At 40.4% G+C, this 16,788-nt stretch overlaps 1 protein-coding gene across 3 annotated transcripts in view; it reads right to left on the reverse strand.

Annotated features, from left to right (window-relative positions):
- ELP1 (elongator complex protein 1) overlaps positions 1-16,788 on the reverse strand; it is a 52,737-nt gene that overhangs the window by 22,767 nt on the left and 13,182 nt on the right. For 2 of the 3 annotated variants that reach the window (XM_032860796.1, XM_032860797.1), the window contains 15 exons: positions 15,651-15,744; positions 13,144-13,374; positions 11,951-12,121; positions 10,974-11,073; positions 9,140-9,322; positions 6,636-6,742; positions 6,222-6,325; positions 5,468-5,521; positions 5,278-5,383; positions 3,871-3,986; positions 3,215-3,288; positions 2,416-2,494; positions 2,236-2,315; positions 276-413; positions 85-170 (listed from right to left, as the gene is read on the reverse strand). In XM_032860796.1, the coding sequence (XP_032716687.1) occupies positions 85-170; positions 276-413; positions 2,236-2,315; positions 2,416-2,494; positions 3,215-3,288; positions 3,871-3,986; positions 5,278-5,383; positions 5,468-5,521; positions 6,222-6,325; positions 6,636-6,742; positions 9,140-9,322; positions 10,974-11,073; positions 11,951-12,121; positions 13,144-13,374; positions 15,651-15,744 (1,723 nt within the window). Of the gene's footprint in view, positions 1-84; positions 171-275; positions 414-2,235; positions 2,316-2,415; positions 2,495-3,214; positions 3,289-3,870; positions 3,987-5,277; positions 5,384-5,467; positions 5,522-6,221; positions 6,326-6,635; positions 6,748-9,139; positions 9,323-10,973; positions 11,074-11,950; positions 12,122-13,143; positions 13,375-15,650; positions 15,745-16,788 lie in introns of all 3 variants that reach the window. The other variant, XM_032860798.1, reaches the window with a different exon arrangement.

A 16,788-nucleotide genomic window follows, 5' to 3' on the forward strand; every position in this document is an offset into this window, starting at 1 on the left:
TGTCATGCGGTGCTGACCAGGGTCAGTGAGCTCCCCAGAAGCCGGGAAGCCTGGTGCCACACCGTCTGTGAACGGGACTCTTACCTTGAAGCTCGTGGACCTTCTGTAGCACAATCTCCAGCTCTGGGGTTGTTTTCTTCACGTGAGAGGTGAGTATGGACAGGCAGTACCTGAGGTGGGAAGTGAAGAACCCCAGAATGAGGATGAACAGCAGAGTCAGGACATCAGTACACTTCTGTGACTCAGAAGACCCCAGCTAGTGAGAGTGCACATACTTGTGGGGGTTTATGCTCTCCATGGCTGCTCTCAGAGCGTCACAGACAACATCTACTTTTTTCCCATCGGGATCCTTGGACAGCTGGACAGTGCTGGCAACTGGCGGAGGATACATGGTCTTTGTAACATCTTCTTCCCTAAGAACAAGTTATTAAGAGGTCACTACCTGAACACGTGTCCCAGCTACCAAATGACGGACATCTACCCAGGCAGGTTGAGGAGGGAATAAAAATGACTTTTGGCAAACAGTTTACCAAATTCACATAAGGTGAAAATGGAAGAAACAAACTGACAAAGGAAACATTTTTATGCAAGACTCGTACAGTGATGTTATAGATGTTTTATTCACATTAGCCCCGAACTGAGTACAGACAGGCAGCCCCCTCCAGGAAACAAACAAACTGTAGCATATCTGCACTAAGGCACATGACTGAGGGGTAAACATAAAGGAACTAGTGATACCAGTAAAAACACGGGTGAATCTCAAAGTGATATGCTGAGAGAGAGCAGCCTAAATTACACAACATAAGACTAAATACTATATTTACAAGAGTAAATACTATATGCTTCCACTTAAAAGTTCTTCAACAGGCAAAACTGATCTACAGTGAAAAACTCCCAGCAGTGGTTGCCTAGGGGGTGGGGACAGGATGGACTGACACGAGGTTTGGTGAACTTTCGAAGGTGAAGGAAACGTTCTCTATTTTCATGGACATCTGGGTTACATGGAAGTACACACTGGTCAGAACTCACTGAACACTGCACTTAAGATGTATGCATTTTACCACGCATGAATCTGACCCACAGAGAATGCACTCTAGTCAGTGTTCTACGAAGTGAAATACTGAGACATAAAGTAGACTGAAGGCTACATTAACTTAAAATTTGCATTAAAAAAGATGAATAATGGATGGATAGATGGTACGTCGTAACAAAGCAAATACAGAAAAATATGAACTAGATAGTCTAAATGGTGGTACAGGATGCTAATTAGGCAACTTTTATGTTTAAAGAAATTTTTTTAAGGGGCGCCTGGGTGGCTCAGTGGGTTAAGCCTCTGCCTTCAGCTCAGGTCATGATCCCAGGGTCCTGAGATCAAGCCCCACATCGGGCTCTCTGTTCAACGGGGAGCCTGCTTCCTCCCCTCTCTCTTTGCCTGCCTCACTGCCTACTTGTGATCTCTGTTTGTCAAATAAATAAATTTAAAAAAGAAAATCTTAAAAAAAATTTTTTTTTAAATTGGAAAAAAAGTCATCGCAGAGAAACATACCATTTGATTTCATTTTTTTTTTTTTTAAGATTTTATTTATTGGGGCGCCTGGGTGGCCTCTGCCTTCTGCTCAGGTCATGGTCTCAGGGTCCTGGGATCGAGCCCTGCATTGGGCTCTCTGCTCAGCAGGGAGCCTGCTTCCCCCTTTCTCTCTGCCTACCTCTCTGCCTACTTGTGATCTTTCTCTCTCTCTGTCAAATAAACAAATAAAATCTTAAAAAAAAAAAAAAAAGATTTTATTTGTTTATTTAACAGAGAAAGACACGAGAGAGAGGGAACACAAGCAGCAGCGAGTGGGAGAGGGAGAAGCAGGACTCCTGCCGAGCGGGGAGACTGATTCAGAGCTTGATCCCAGGACCCTGGGATCATGACCTGAGCCAAAGGCAAATACTAAATGACTGAGCCACCCGGGTGGCCCTGATTTCAACTTCATAAGACAAATAGTCTTATATGTACACCTAAAAACAGTCAATTATAATTCTAAATGACATATTTTCAAGTCTTAGTTTTAAATAGGCTGATTTTAAAAAGAAGGGAAAAGGGCAAAAATCTATTACAGGTAGCATCTGAGAGTTACAGTGATAAAAAAAAAAATACCAAACACAAAGTTAATTTTTTTCCTCTAGCTATTTGATTTTCTAAAGTAGATAAATTATGGATATGATTCATGAGTTATTCAAAATACTTACTTCAATTCTGTGAAAAACAAATTAATATGATTTACAGAGTCAATCTGTCTTATGAAGGTTTCCACATTTTCAAGAAACACCTACCCAACAACAACAAAAAAAGGATAAAAAATTTTAGTTCCAATCACACAGGATCAAGTCTTAGGTAAGCTAGAGTTAATATCAGATTTAGAAAGTTACCTTTGGGTTGTGGTCATGAATCAGATTGAGATTAATTCTTAGTTTCCTCATACATTCAAATGCTTCTTTAAACATAAGTCTTTGAAGAGACAGAGAGAATGAACAGAAAGGTCATTTTACAAAAACTAAACTCCCTAGATCCAACACCGTTATTATGATATAAACCAGTTATAATTAGAATATAGTCCAAATGCCAAACAACTACTACTGGATTTCTACTTCCAACTCAAGAATGAAATATCAGTTACCAGATTTGCTTGCCTTCGTAATAGACGGGACTTTTGCACCATGGCAGTCTGAGCACTACATCTCCACATACACACAACAGAAGATCATCACAGAACTTAGGTTAAAGATCATTCTAATACAAAGTTTCCCCAAAATAAAGTGAAAATGGATCATTTCCTTCACAACAGTGGCTCAGGCATTCTTGGGTCACAGACTCCTCTGTACATCTGTCACAAGCCTTAGGCCTTCTGCCTGAATAAATCCACACAGACATAGTCTGGTGCAATTTCCCTGGGTTCACAGAACATCTAAAAACCATATGGATCCCCTCAGGCTAGGAAACCCTATCTTATATGATGTATTTCATGATTCTTTCTACTAGGAATATTTATCAGTCTATGTAACATACACATCAAGTGTAGGAAGAAAAAAAGCCTCTGAGAATCTGATTGAAAACATACGTAACACAAGTCTTCCATGCTTCTAAGTTTTAAAAACTTTAATAGAATACTTACTATCTTCACATATAAGTCATAACAATAAGGAAACTAGTCATATACATGGTTCTTACTTATCCAGCCACTTCCGAATCTGAGATAAAACCAGAGCTCGATGATGTACAACTTCTAAGTTTCCCCTTGGCATCTTAAATAAATCAGAACAATAATGTTTTTAATTGAATAGAAAAAATTTAAACACCCAGGATACACAACTTCACCTAACTCAACTCTTCATAATGAAGGGAACTACCACGATCCTGTAAAATGAGCACACTTTCAGCACAATCTAGTTATGCTCAGTATTTATTTTGGCTTCCCAGAGAAGCTTCCCTTCTAGCCTCACTGGGCACAGCCTGTATAAGTACTCCTTTGTATAAAACTAATGGAGAATCTAGCAAGGAATGGCTTATAATAAATTGTTACAGGGGCACCTGGGTGGCTCAGTGGGTTAAGGCCTCTGCCTTCGGCTCAGGTCATGATCCCAGGGTCCTGGGATGGAGCCCCGCATCGGGCTCTCTGCTCAGCAGGGAGCCTGCTTCCTCCTCTCTCTCTCCCTGCCTCTCTGCCTACTTGTGATCTGTCAAATAAATAAATAAATAAATAAATCTTTTAAATAAATAAATAAATAGTTACAAATGATAAGAGGACCTAAAATACAATCTGCAAGAATTGTTTCGTACTGACAGCCTAATGACAATCAGAAACACAGCCTGAAAAATCAGCTTACCTGTAATACAAGCTTTGTGTCCTGGGGCACGACAGTGACAATACGTGAACCCCTCTCCACCTTCCGCAGAGACTCCCCTTTAGACAGATGGCTGCTGCTCAGACCTGCATGTAATGCTAAAGACACCACTGGCTAAGCCATCAGAATCACAGTCATGACAAGCCACCTTCCATTAACTGCATTTGAACCTTTGAAATTTGAAATATATGATCCAAAAGAGAAGAAAGCAGGAATGCCTTGGTGGTTCAGTCGGTTAAGGGTCTGCTTTCAGCTCAGGTCATGATCCCAGGGTGCTAGAATCGACCCCTGGACCAGGTTACCTGCTCAGTGGGGAGTCTGCTTCTCCTCCTCCTTCTTCCCCCTCCCCTCTGCTTGTGCTCTCTCTCTCTCTCAAATAAAGAGAATCTTTAAAAAAAAAAAACAAACTAAAACAAACAAACAAACAAAAAAAACAAGCCCACAAAAACAAAATAGAAGACAGCAATTAACAACCATACCCCTTTGCTCTCCAACTCAACCTTGAGACCGGTAGCCTTTCTGACAAACAGTCTCATTCCTGGAACCTACCCTCTCTCACAGAGCCCTCATGCATATTCACACACGTAGCTTCTCCACTGATCCAGGAAACAGGGAGGATGCAGTTTCTCTATTTCTTAGTACTATCAGTACACTGTAATCACATCAGTGAAAGAGTCCCAGTTTCCAAGTTGGAAGCAAAGACAGGAAGTGGAGTTTTCGAGAATAAGCCACACACACAAACACACAGAGCGGGGAGGGGACACATGGAATTAAAGGTAAAACAGACAGTTTCCTATAAACCACCAGATGGGAGTCTTTCAGACCTATAATGGAGGGTGGTCACAGTGAGCAAAAGAAGATTACAAAGTTGTTAGAGCCAGTTTGTATCCGCACGGTAACCCAGGTAAAATACTGCCATTAGTTATATAATCCTGAGAAAGTTTTGTTTAATCTCACAGTGTTCTGCTCCAGGAAGGACCTCCTTCTCTGGAAGTTCTTTGCTGACTAATGCAGAATACTGAACTGATATACTGTGTTGAGATTAGGGGCTAAGTACATGAATTCTAAAGGTTTTCTTTCTTTTTCTTTTTTTAAAAGATTTTACTCACTTGTGTGACAGAGAAAGAACACTAGCAGGGGGAGCAGGAGAGGGAGAAGCAGGCTCCCCTGAGCAGGGAACTGGATGTGGGTCTCCATCCTAGGATCATGACCTGAGCTGAAGGCTGACACTTAACGTAGCCACCCAGGCGCCCCTAAAGGTTGTCTCACAGTCTAGAACTCTATGATAAAAAGCCAAAGTAAGTGATGAACTTTAAAGTCATCGAGATTTCAAAGGACAAAAGATAATAGAAGAGGGACTATTTTCTACTACACACACTGAACACTTACCGTTAAATGAAGCATCTCTCAAGCAGAAACACTGGCAGGTATGGGAATGTGTTGTCAACAACAAAAATTCACCATACACTGCAAATGATGTGATATTTGAAGCAACCTACAAGACGGCAAAGGGAAAAGTTAGCTTTGTTACTTGGAGACAATACTGAAAAGGATCCTATACCAAATCAAGCCTTTTTACCTCTGTGTCATTGATGAAAAAGCGACACCTGTCACTCAGACCAAGGACACATTCCTGCAAAGAAAACCGAAATTACAAACAACTCTAACCAAACTAGTTAAACCTAATTTTTCTATCCCATAATTCTATTGCCCTGTGGTTTCATATCTAAGTCCATGTCAAGACTGAATAAAAAAGACACCCATCCTCATGGCTACCATCTTCTCAGTAGCCACCAAATCCCTCAACACTCTTCTACCAGACCCTGTTCATTTCCTTCATTCTCCTATCAGAGGGGATCGTCAGATCTATACTGATGGATTACAAATTCCAGAAGAGCAGGGATTAGTCAGCTGTTTTGTTCTACAACTGCTGTATCCTACCACCCACCACAATTATAGACATTCCAACATTTGATGAATGGCAAACTCCTGAATACTATTTTTGATATTACATTTCTGCTGTCCCCAAATGGTAAATAAAACTAACTCTGATGATTTGTACAATGGGGGCTAAAAGTCTGCCAATCACATTCTTCTATCTCTTATAAGTTATTCCTTCTAGGAAAGGAATCAACTAGCCACTATATACACGTCAGACAATCTCTTAATTCCATTTCATAGATGAAAAAGCTGAGGTTCAGAAATTTCTCACTGTTGCCCTTACATTAAGTGGAGCTCCAGGTCTACCTCCAAAGCCCATATTCTTTTACCTAAAGCCAGCAGTCCCTGGACCACTGCTCTAAGTGGTAGTTTTCTGCCCTGTGTTCACTTGCCTCTCCTCCAATCGTGGCCAATTCAGTCTGTGTGCATGGATAAGGAAACTGAACAGGAAATCCATCGGGGTTCTTCCATGGCTCCACAGCCAGAGAGGGTAACTCTGCAGGATTGGCAGATGAAGTTTACACAAAGCAGGTACGCTCACTATGAAACTGTCACATCAATACCTGCTGAAACACTTAACATGCAATTTGGATCACTTTCCAAATACATTTTAGAAACTCATTAGAATACTCTGGCCCATTACAGAATAAACCTGCCAATTTTACACTACAGCTTAGGGTTTTCCAGGACAGTTAAAAGACCTAACCATCAACATAGCCCTGCTAAGAAACTCACAAGTACACATTCTCAGGAATTAAACATTTATGGAAATCATAAACATGCTTTCCTAACATTCTGATACTCACCCCAAAAGTACTTAAGTATCTGGCCACCAGCCAGCTGCAATGCTACTGACTTGGTCTTGGAATTGCAACACAGACTGATGATGATTCCATCCACTGTCACAGATGAACTGATGAAAGTAAAAATATATAAAATTTTTTTAAGAAAGCAGGAATCAGAGTGTGAACAGACCACTTTTCTCAAAAGTAGTAGTATCCCACTGATTTTGCAGAAACAGGAAAAGAAATAAACAATTTCCCTTTGGCCTGCACTGCCTATTTCAATCCAAGATAGATATAATACATACACACACACGCACGCATATGCACACTGACAGATAAATACTGACAGCAGAAGGCCAAAGTAATGACCTGTCATAGGACACTGTTTTCCACAATGCCAAGAAGCTAGATGTCTCTACTGTGAGGTCATCACTCCCATGCCAGCAGCAACTTAATACAACTTATAACAACCTACTGCCTTCATTAGATATGCATGGTATGATTTCTGTCTCCTTAAAATGCATACTGCGGCAAATAAAGCATACTCAGTATCTCTCATTGCTATCATATTCATTCATTAAACCGGTGGGTCTTCATTAATGAGGAGAATCTGTTCCTGTCCTATTTTTCCTGTGTCAATGAACAGAGTAAACATGTTTTAACATATGTGGACAAAGTAGCAATAAAAGCAAATGTTGCCAATCTAAACATTTATTCAAAGAATTTTTAGCCAATATACAAAAAACCTCACAATACCCCAAATTTTGTGAGGATAAGTGATCTGCAAATAGGTTAAGAGGACAGATTCCAGAGCGAGACTGGCTGGGACTGGATCGAGACTCTACCTGCATGATGTTAGGCAAGTTACTGAACTGCTCTGTGCCTTAGTGGTTTCAGCTATAAAACAAGGATGCTAATAATACATACTTCCAAGAGGTAGCATGAGAAAGAAGTGAGTTACCACAGGAAAAGCACTGAAGAGTTTCTTTTACAAAACTTAAGCTATAATAAATATAAGGCATTAAAAGCTGTAAGCTCACCGAGGGACTTTATAGTCCCTAAAGACATTAATATTTTATAAAAACAAAATACTTTTTTTGAGAAACTAAAGTCATAGCAGCAGAAACATATTTTAAGCAATTTCTCATTGCCTTTACAGCAAATGAAATGATCTAGTTTTTCCTTCTACAAGCTGATGATAAAGAATTTCAAATTTGGAGAAGCAGAAATGTGTACAACTTAGGTATTTCTAATGTAAATTGCTCTAGCTTTTATTATTTTTTAATTAAGCTTTTATTTTATTTCTAGTGTAGGTAACAGTGTTGTCTTACTTTCAGGTGTATAACAGAGCGATTCAACACCTCCAGACATCTCCCAGGGTTCATCACAATAAATGCACTCCTTAATCCCCATCACCTGTATCACCCATCCCTTCCACCCCATCTGCTCTGTCTTTTTTTTTGTTTTCAAGACTTTAATTATTCTTTTGACAGAAAGAGACACAGTGAGAGAACACAAGCATGGGGAATTGGAGAGGGAGAAGCAGGCTTCCCCCAGAGCAGGGAGCCCAACGTGGGGCTCGATCCCAGGACTGAAGGCAGACGCCCAATGACTGAGCCCCCTGGGCGCCCCCGCTCTGCTTTTTCAAATTAAGCTCCTGATTATCGGAGTTGTTGCATATAGCTAGAAAATTTTCTATACCCGTCAGGATATTCACAAAAAGCTTTGTAAAAACAGGAAGTACTATGAGTCAAAGAATAGGACTTAACGAATACACTAGAACATGTTTTATGTATACAATGAAGAAAAGTTCCTGAATTTTGCAGCAAGGGTTTTCATTGAAAATTGAAATCTAACTAGGAAACCCTTAATTACAAATGAGTGTGAAGATTAAGATCAGCTTGTTTCATGAGCCAAGTTTTGACACTGGAAGCCTGAGGATTCTTGGAGCTGTCCAGGCCATGCCATCTACCGCACAATGGGGCTTGCATTACATGAAACGGCCTCACTCGTTACCTGAAACCTGTGACAAACATGCAGTGTGAAACCAAAGCAAAACTCAGGGCCAGGGAGCAGTGAAATTTTAGCAAAGAAAAAGAGAGATGACTTTCTAGTAGTACATGTAGTCACGCGCCCGAGAGAACACAGAGAAGCCAGAAGCAGCATTCAGAAGTCACCATATCCACTGCAGTGCATGTACACAGACCTTATCATTGATTTTAGTAACTAACCAGGGTAACCACAGTGGCTAATTCTCTTGGGCTAACAGTTACCTGCTGGAGTTTAAGTATATACTGAATTAAAAATTATAACACATCTTATAAATGTTTCGACCCATCTATTGGTATCTGTCCTATGGTCCAGCACCCCTGGATGCATTTTTAGGTTTGTATTGTGACATGACTCAAAACTACACTTAAACGTCTTGCTAAGTGTGTTTAACAAGGAAGCAGAAGTCAAAAGAGTCCTCCACCCAGCAAAGACAAAAGCATAACCCCACAGAATGCAGGGAAGTGTCGCGATACCGAATACTGAGCTGTCCGTGCTCGTCATCCGTCTCGGAAGGGGCCACAGTCAGATGGTGAATGACAGACTGTGCCCCAGACTGGCTGTGGCTTACAGCCAGGAAAATGTCTTCTTGGATCCAGGTGAGAAGGCTGAGCTTCAGAGGGTTTCCTTCTTGATCTTCACCATTCTCAAACTGAATTCTGTTTTAAACATTGAAGAATATCTAAATGAATTTAGATATAACATGAAAAAAGTTCTAATATCACTGAGATTTTCCTAAACGATTTTTAGCTTTAGATTTTCCTAAAATGATTTTCCTAAATGAAGAATGAACCACCGTGTACAAAGTCAATTCCTAATTATTTAGAGGGACAAAACCTGCAGTAATGCCAGGATGTTTTTCTATTTATTTACGTCTCCTATGTTCTAAGATCTTCAGGTTTGAAAAGAACACCTCAGAAAACTGACTACACAAGAAAATCACTTGCCCCAGGCCTTACACGAACAAACCCCAGAGGTTTTCCACTGTCACCACTTACCAGCATTCAAACCAGGCTCCAGCAGATGTGTGGGTCTCGGCAAAGTGGGTTATTTTTAAGCATCTCACATCATAATGACTAATTAGCTTCAGAAATGGATCTCTGGCCTCTAATACCTGCCTCCTGTAGCATTAATACCTCAGGGGACAGCAGGTTTTTGCCAACTCAGGGGAACCCCTAAAGTCTACTTCTCCTGCCTTTCAGCGTAAATGACAAATCCTCAGCATGCACTAAAGAAGCTGGGTCACTACCCTGATCTTCCTACTCAACCAGCTCTCCCTGGTCTCAGTCCCTCCACTGTGTTCCTCCCCACATAGGGACATTCCCATCTCTGGTTCCTCCATCATGGCCAGTGCTCCCAGGGCATTTCTGTCAGTCCTAAACTCATCTCTTCTTCAAAGATCAAGATAAGTATTCATGTCCTTCACGAAATCTCCTAAATGACCGGGAGCTATCCTCTCAATCTTTTAAAAATCAAATTATATTCTAAATTGCCTCACACTTCCTAGTTTGCCTTAAGTCTGTCCTCTAGTGGGTTCAGTTCTGTGAAATGAAATAACCCACATAAATGTTCTTTGAAAACGACTAAGCATTATCCAGACAACCCCCAAATCATAGGTTGAAAATTTATACACGTTCATTAACCATACTGCATATATTTAAGAAACATATTACTTATGAAATTCAGTTAGTTTATTGTCTCTATTAATTTATAAATAAACTAATTTATTTACCGTGATTACAAACATATGCTTATCAAATAGAATTAAGTCTTGGATTCTCACAGAAGTGGTATTATAATTAATAATTAGCTTCAGGGTCATTTTACAATACTTATAGTGCACCTGAGGTACTCATACCCAACCATTTATAATATTGTTTTAGTGAGAAAATGCATTCTGATTTCCAACCTGGGAAACCCAAAATGCAGCAACCCAAAGTTCTGGAGTGTGGGATGGGACAAAGACCTCATTCGGTCAACCTTATGTGAACAATGCAGACCCCCTCATGTACATAAGTCAATGCGGCTTGGTCTTACCATCCTCATCTCCGCCTTTCCCACACAGAGAACCAAGGGCTACTGGAGGAAATGGGCTCTAAGCTAGCTATCAGCTTGGCTCCATTGCCACCCATCAGCATGTGGCATTCAGATCTATAGATAACTGACTTCCCCATCTATAGATTACTGACTTCCCCGGCTGACTCAAAAACCAGGGCCCAGGCATTGTATCTACTTCTTGTTCCACTCAGCAACAGGCATGGAATAGTAACAGCTACTCCCAGAGGTCCAAGTTAATTGCAAACAACCTACTTGTATCTCTTTTCCAGATGAGGTGTTCTAAGAGAAACTTTAAATCCATTACCACCCACAGCTCCCAGCTTCACTGTAGAATCCACACTCGGACTATCACCTAAAACACAAGAACAGTTACTATCACAGAAAACTACACACATTTTCCCTGATGCTAAAGGTATTTAATTCTGCATTTAATGGGTTCTAGAAGGTAATCCACTTTAGATATAGAGAGATCAGAAACAACCACATCACAACCTCTTTCTTAAATCTCTGTCTGCCTTTCAGACTGAAAATTCAGGACCATTTGAAAACAAGGCTGTCAGTATCACGTGCCAGTATAATTTACAACATAATCATAGAACTCAAAATAAAAACACCTTTCAGCTTCTCCTAGACATCAGGAAAGCAACTAGCGCAACTGACAGAAATGGGATGGTGGAAGGACAACTGAATTAAAAGCTAGAACACATAAGCCGAGATCCTCGTCCATTCTTGTTCAAGCAAATTGCAAACACCCTGGCATTCTCTTCCCTCAACTATGGAAGAGAAAAACACCAGCTCTGATGCTGCTCCTAGGAAGGCTGTGAGATCAACTAGAAATATATGCAAAGGCAATGAGAACTGTAAACCATGTTAAAGACACAATAAGATACTATACTCCTTCTAGGGTGAATGTTATTCTTAAATCACTGACTCTTTAAGTTCAACAAACAAAAGGAAGTGCTCTTATAAACCAGAGTGGGGTTAGACTCCCCCACCCCCCAAAAATCCCACTAGTCAATTATATATCAATAAATATCAATTATATATCAATATCAATTATATATCAATCAATTATATATCTCCATATATATTAATATCATAATAATGATATTAATTACAAATGTCAAAGTGTTTAGAAACACTAGAGCTAAGGCAACACCACACTGTAATTTGATTTTGTGCAAGAGGGACTTGGCTCAGAACATCTTAGTAACAATTTTTGAACATACCACATTTATAAATAGAAATCTGGTTACTGGCGTCCAGGATTGCAAGGTCGTTACTCTTCTGGGGGTGTGCAGAGAACATGACCTGATTCGCAGGGTGTGGGAGCAGCAGTTGGTAGGTGCACATGGGAGGTGGAACCACACTCTGTCGGAAGACTGTCACCAATACCCTGTCTATGAGAGGAGAGATTAGATACATGGATGTTTAATTTGTAAAATGGAGCATGTGACAGCACAGTACCACTAAGAATGGGGGTAGAAAATATACAGCAATTCCTAAAAATGTTTGCTTTTTTTTTTTTTTTAACATAAATAAGCTTAAACACAATATACAGGGAAAATTAAGTATCAGGACTCTGTATCTGACTACTGTCACCTCCAGGCCCAGAGGAGTCCAACTCTTATGAAAAAGGGGAAGAAGGCCAGGGTTCCAGCTTGAAACCGAGGCCAGAAACCAAGCCAGACTGAACCAAGGGTACGATTATCTTGAAAATCGTTAAACGACTCCCTATGCATGTTTTTAGTAATAAGACATACCTGATTAAACCCTCTGGACAAAACACAGAATTATAAAATCTGTATTAGGAGTACTACACAGAACAAAATTAGCACACCCAGGCACATTACAACCTTAGAAACAAGTTTTCCTTTATGTTATCAGCAGTAAGTAAACTGTCTTTTCAGGTGAAATTGCCCCAATGTCCCCCCCCCCTCATCAAACAAAAAACACCAACCAATCCTCACACTAGACAGTTGTCTGTGACTTGAACGTACTTTACAGATTATATAATTAGTAAGTATCATGTCAAAAAGCAACCCAAATCGGGGGGTACAAGGGTCAATGTAAATCTATGTCAGCGCAAAAAGGCAAGCCAGCACGCCCCGAGCCACAGGACCACTGCTGTCTTCCTCCGTACCTGGGGTCAAAATTTTCAACGTCTTCAAAGACCAGACAAGTAAATTCGTGAAGACTACAGATGGAATGGGGGTAGGCAGCAGCAGGGGTGAGGAGGAAGGACTATGGTTCTCAGAAGAGGACATGCCCCCACTAAGGGCATCCCCATTCAATCAAAACAAAACACGAAGTAAAAATAAACCAAACCACCAAAGCACCACACACATCAAAACCCCCCAATTTTAGTCAAACCACCACATCTGCAGGCACAGGCTCACGGACACACTTCCCAGCTCCTTACTTCCATCAATGACGGCTACGTTCGCCATGTCACTGGAATTCTCTCCCGAGCTCCGGTCAGTCGTCCAGTGCCAGTCGTAGCAGAGGTAATGCCAGCCCTGACACAGAATGTGCAGCCGGGACGGGGTCACTGGGTCCCACATCAGAGACACGAGCTTGCTCTTCCCGCAGGTGCTGAAGGGCAGACTCTGCTTGAGATACCAGTGATAGTTCCCCACAGTCCAAAGCTGCACTGCAACGAGAAACACAAGGACGGCCATCAGATGCCAGACAACCAGACTTCCCATCACCTGCCGCACAGGGGATGGGGGATATTGTTTCTTTTTCAAATGACCCCTCCTGCTCAGCATCTTCATCCAAATAATACTGTCAATAATAATAGTCAAGAAGTAGTTTTCCACAGGGATGAACGAAGGCCAGAAGCACACATGTTCAGGTTGTCTCTACTTTCAACCTTTAGGATCATGAGGAGAGAAAGTTACTAGGATGACAGTGCTTTCGTGAGTTGTTTTTTCATACAGATTTATACAGAAGAAAACCAGGCAATTAGATTAAAAGTATTAAAACACTCAGTCTGAGAGCTCAAGATTAGTATCACTCTGCTGTATTAGGCTGATTCTTTTCCCCCAGGTGCTTTCCCTACAGTTATGCCCCAGGTGATCTGTTATTAAGCATGACTCAGCTCTCAGAGAAAAATCACTACTTATCCTTTATCAGCAGCCCTCCCTTCCAGCATCTTTTAAAAGAGTAAGACCTAATGCTGGGGTAGGGAGGAGATGGGAGAGATACTGGTCAAAGAGCACAAACTCTTGAGTTCAAGTTCTGGGGAGCTGATAAACAGCACACTGACTACAGGTAACAGCCTGTACGGTACACTTGAAAGGTGCTGTGAGACTACATCTTAAATATTCTCACCATATTAACCAAACTGGGAATTACGTGAAGTGAAGGATGTTAATCAACTTCACTGTGGTAAACACGTCACAACATATACATGTATCACATCATCCCAGTGTACATCTTAAGCTTACACAGGACTGGAGCTCAATAAAGCTGGGGGGAAAAGACCTAATCATGTCGAAACCAATCTTTAAACACTTCCACCAAGCTGTAAGTTGCTAAGTTAGACCACATACTCATGTTCTGTGAGGCCAAAGGGGCTGTTCCTATGCCACACTTTTATCCCGAACATACCACAGTGCCAACCCCTGCCACCCGGCCTAATCAGTGGTCCGCAACTCTGGCTCCATGTTATCATTAACTTGGGAGCTTTATTATTTTTTAATTAAGCACTGACGAATAGTCCCCATTCTAACACACTGAATCCAACTCTGAGATGAGGCCTGGATGGCATTTTTTTCCTAAAGGTACAGCCAGTATTGAGAAGGACTGTGCCATGAATGAATAAACAAATCGCTTCTAGATAACATTTCAGTTCTGATTAAAAAGTCTGATAGCTGCTTAAAAAATAAGCAACGAAAAAGATTTATGAACAAAAATATTCAGTGCATTGCGGATGACAGGAAAAATTACAAAACTTCCAGTGCCTAACAGCATGAGACTTAATAAGATGTGGCACAAATGAGTATTACACAGCAATTTAAAATGATACCCATGGGTACTTGAAATGGAAACGTTTGTGACATTATAAACCTACATGTATCATATGCTTAACTGTATCATATACTTAACACATAAAATCTGGAAGACAAAATTTTAATAGTGCTCATTACTGAGCAATAGAATTATAGAAAAACTTTTGTTTCTTCTCATCCTTACTTTCTAATACTTTCACATACTACACATACACTGAAAAATACTTATCTACAATCTGATTTACAATTTAAAAGGTAGAGAGACGGTTCTTTCTTGTAGCTAATGCCATTTCTCTTTCGCTGCTACAGCTTTCCTGTGGCTAGCACTTCAACTTCCTACAGCAACACCATCCATGCAGAAGAAGCACTGATGGCTTGTGACGGTTGGTTTCATATGTCAACTTGGCTAGGCTATGATGCCCAGCTATTTAAAGAAACACCAGTCTAGGTATTGCTGGCAGGTTATTTGGTAGATGTGATTACCTTTCACAATCAACTTTAAATACAAAAGAGTATCCCTCAGAACGTGGGTCTCATAGAAAAAGTTTATGGCCTTAAGAGCAAAAAATGAGGTTTCCCAGAAAAGGAATTCCTCAAGACTGTATCAAAGAACCTGCCCGAGTTCCAGACCATAGGCCAGTCCTTACAGATTTAAGACTCAAGACAGCAACATCAACTCTTCCAACCTGCCAGCCTGCCCTGAGTCTATTTGTCTAGAGAACCCTGACTGATACATGACTAAAATCCATAAATAATCAAAACTAAATGACTCCCTCATTTTCACCTATCTATCCCCTCAGTTACCTCTGATTCTACTATAGGACAAAGTGCAAGGGAGAAAAGCAACTCCACAGCCTACTACTTTCAACCACATTTTATGCAGTGCAAGGCTCAGATACTAGCACTATCTCACCGTAGGTTTGTAGCGTGCAATTTTCTTCCCTCTGAAGGTCTTCCAGCCAAACTGCAAGCACAGTGGAATCTGCATTCCAGAGCAGGCCATTTACCTAGTAGGAAAAAAAAGATGTGTTGCTGGCTTTTAACTATGTATGTATTTCAAAATCTTTATCAGAGCTGAATTCCCTGCTCTCCCAAGCCAAATAATCCTACTATTTGAGCTGATGCCAGACTATAAATTATGAATTTAATAAAGCAGATCTAGGTAATATGTCATTATGTGTAGGAGATGTTTAAAAAATGCATTATTCTTAAAAATTTAAGACTTAGCCAAATGCAAGTTGACATTTTTAGACAGCAAGTTGGCATTTTTAGACAACTGGGGAAATATGAATATGAACTAGGTATTAGGATAATAGTAAGGAGTTATTACTAATCTGGTAAGGTGTTATAATGGATCTACCTGCTAGAAATGAATATTAAAGATACAATTTCTAAAATTAAAACCCCAGGAAATAAAAACATGTGTGTGTTTAGGTTAGAAAGCAGTGACTGCATGAAAACGCTACAAAACGTTGGCATCTTTTGAAAGTGAGTACAAAGGACATGGGCATTCATTAAATTCTTCTCTCAACTTTAACTTCAATTTTTAATTTACTTACAACATAATTTTAGATATTTATGTTTATATAATTAAAGCTCACCATTTGGTGTTTCTGTGACCCTAATGGGACACAAGTCATTTAAGGTTTAAATGTTATTAATGAGGGCGCCTGGGTGGCTCAGTGGGTTAAGCCGCTGCCTTCGGCTCAGGTCATGATCTCAGGGTCCTGGGATCGAGTCCCGCATCGGGCTCTCTGCTCAGCAGGGAGCCTGCTTCCCTCTCTCTCTCTCTGCCTGCCTCTCTGTCTACTTGTGAGCTCTGTCAAATAAATAAATAAAATCTTAAAAAAAAAATGTTATTAATGAAAAGTACCTACCACTGGGAGCACCACGCTTTTGTTCAAATATGAGATTTTCTATTTCTATCTGTGTTTTACCTAGGGTATGAAAGAATGCCATTTCTTCTTTGCCAAAGATCCTTAAAAAAAAACTCTCTTTCAAAAAAGATTCAATTATAAGAAACCACTATTGTTATCGCTGTCTACTCTGGA

The sequence above is a fragment of the Lontra canadensis genome, unplaced genomic scaffold (genome assembly GCF_010015895.1).
Source record: "Lontra canadensis isolate GAN:19392208 unplaced genomic scaffold, GSC_riverotter_1.0 scaffold19, whole genome shotgun sequence".
In the NCBI taxonomy this organism is placed as follows: domain Eukaryota; kingdom Metazoa; phylum Chordata; class Mammalia; order Carnivora; family Mustelidae; genus Lontra; species Lontra canadensis.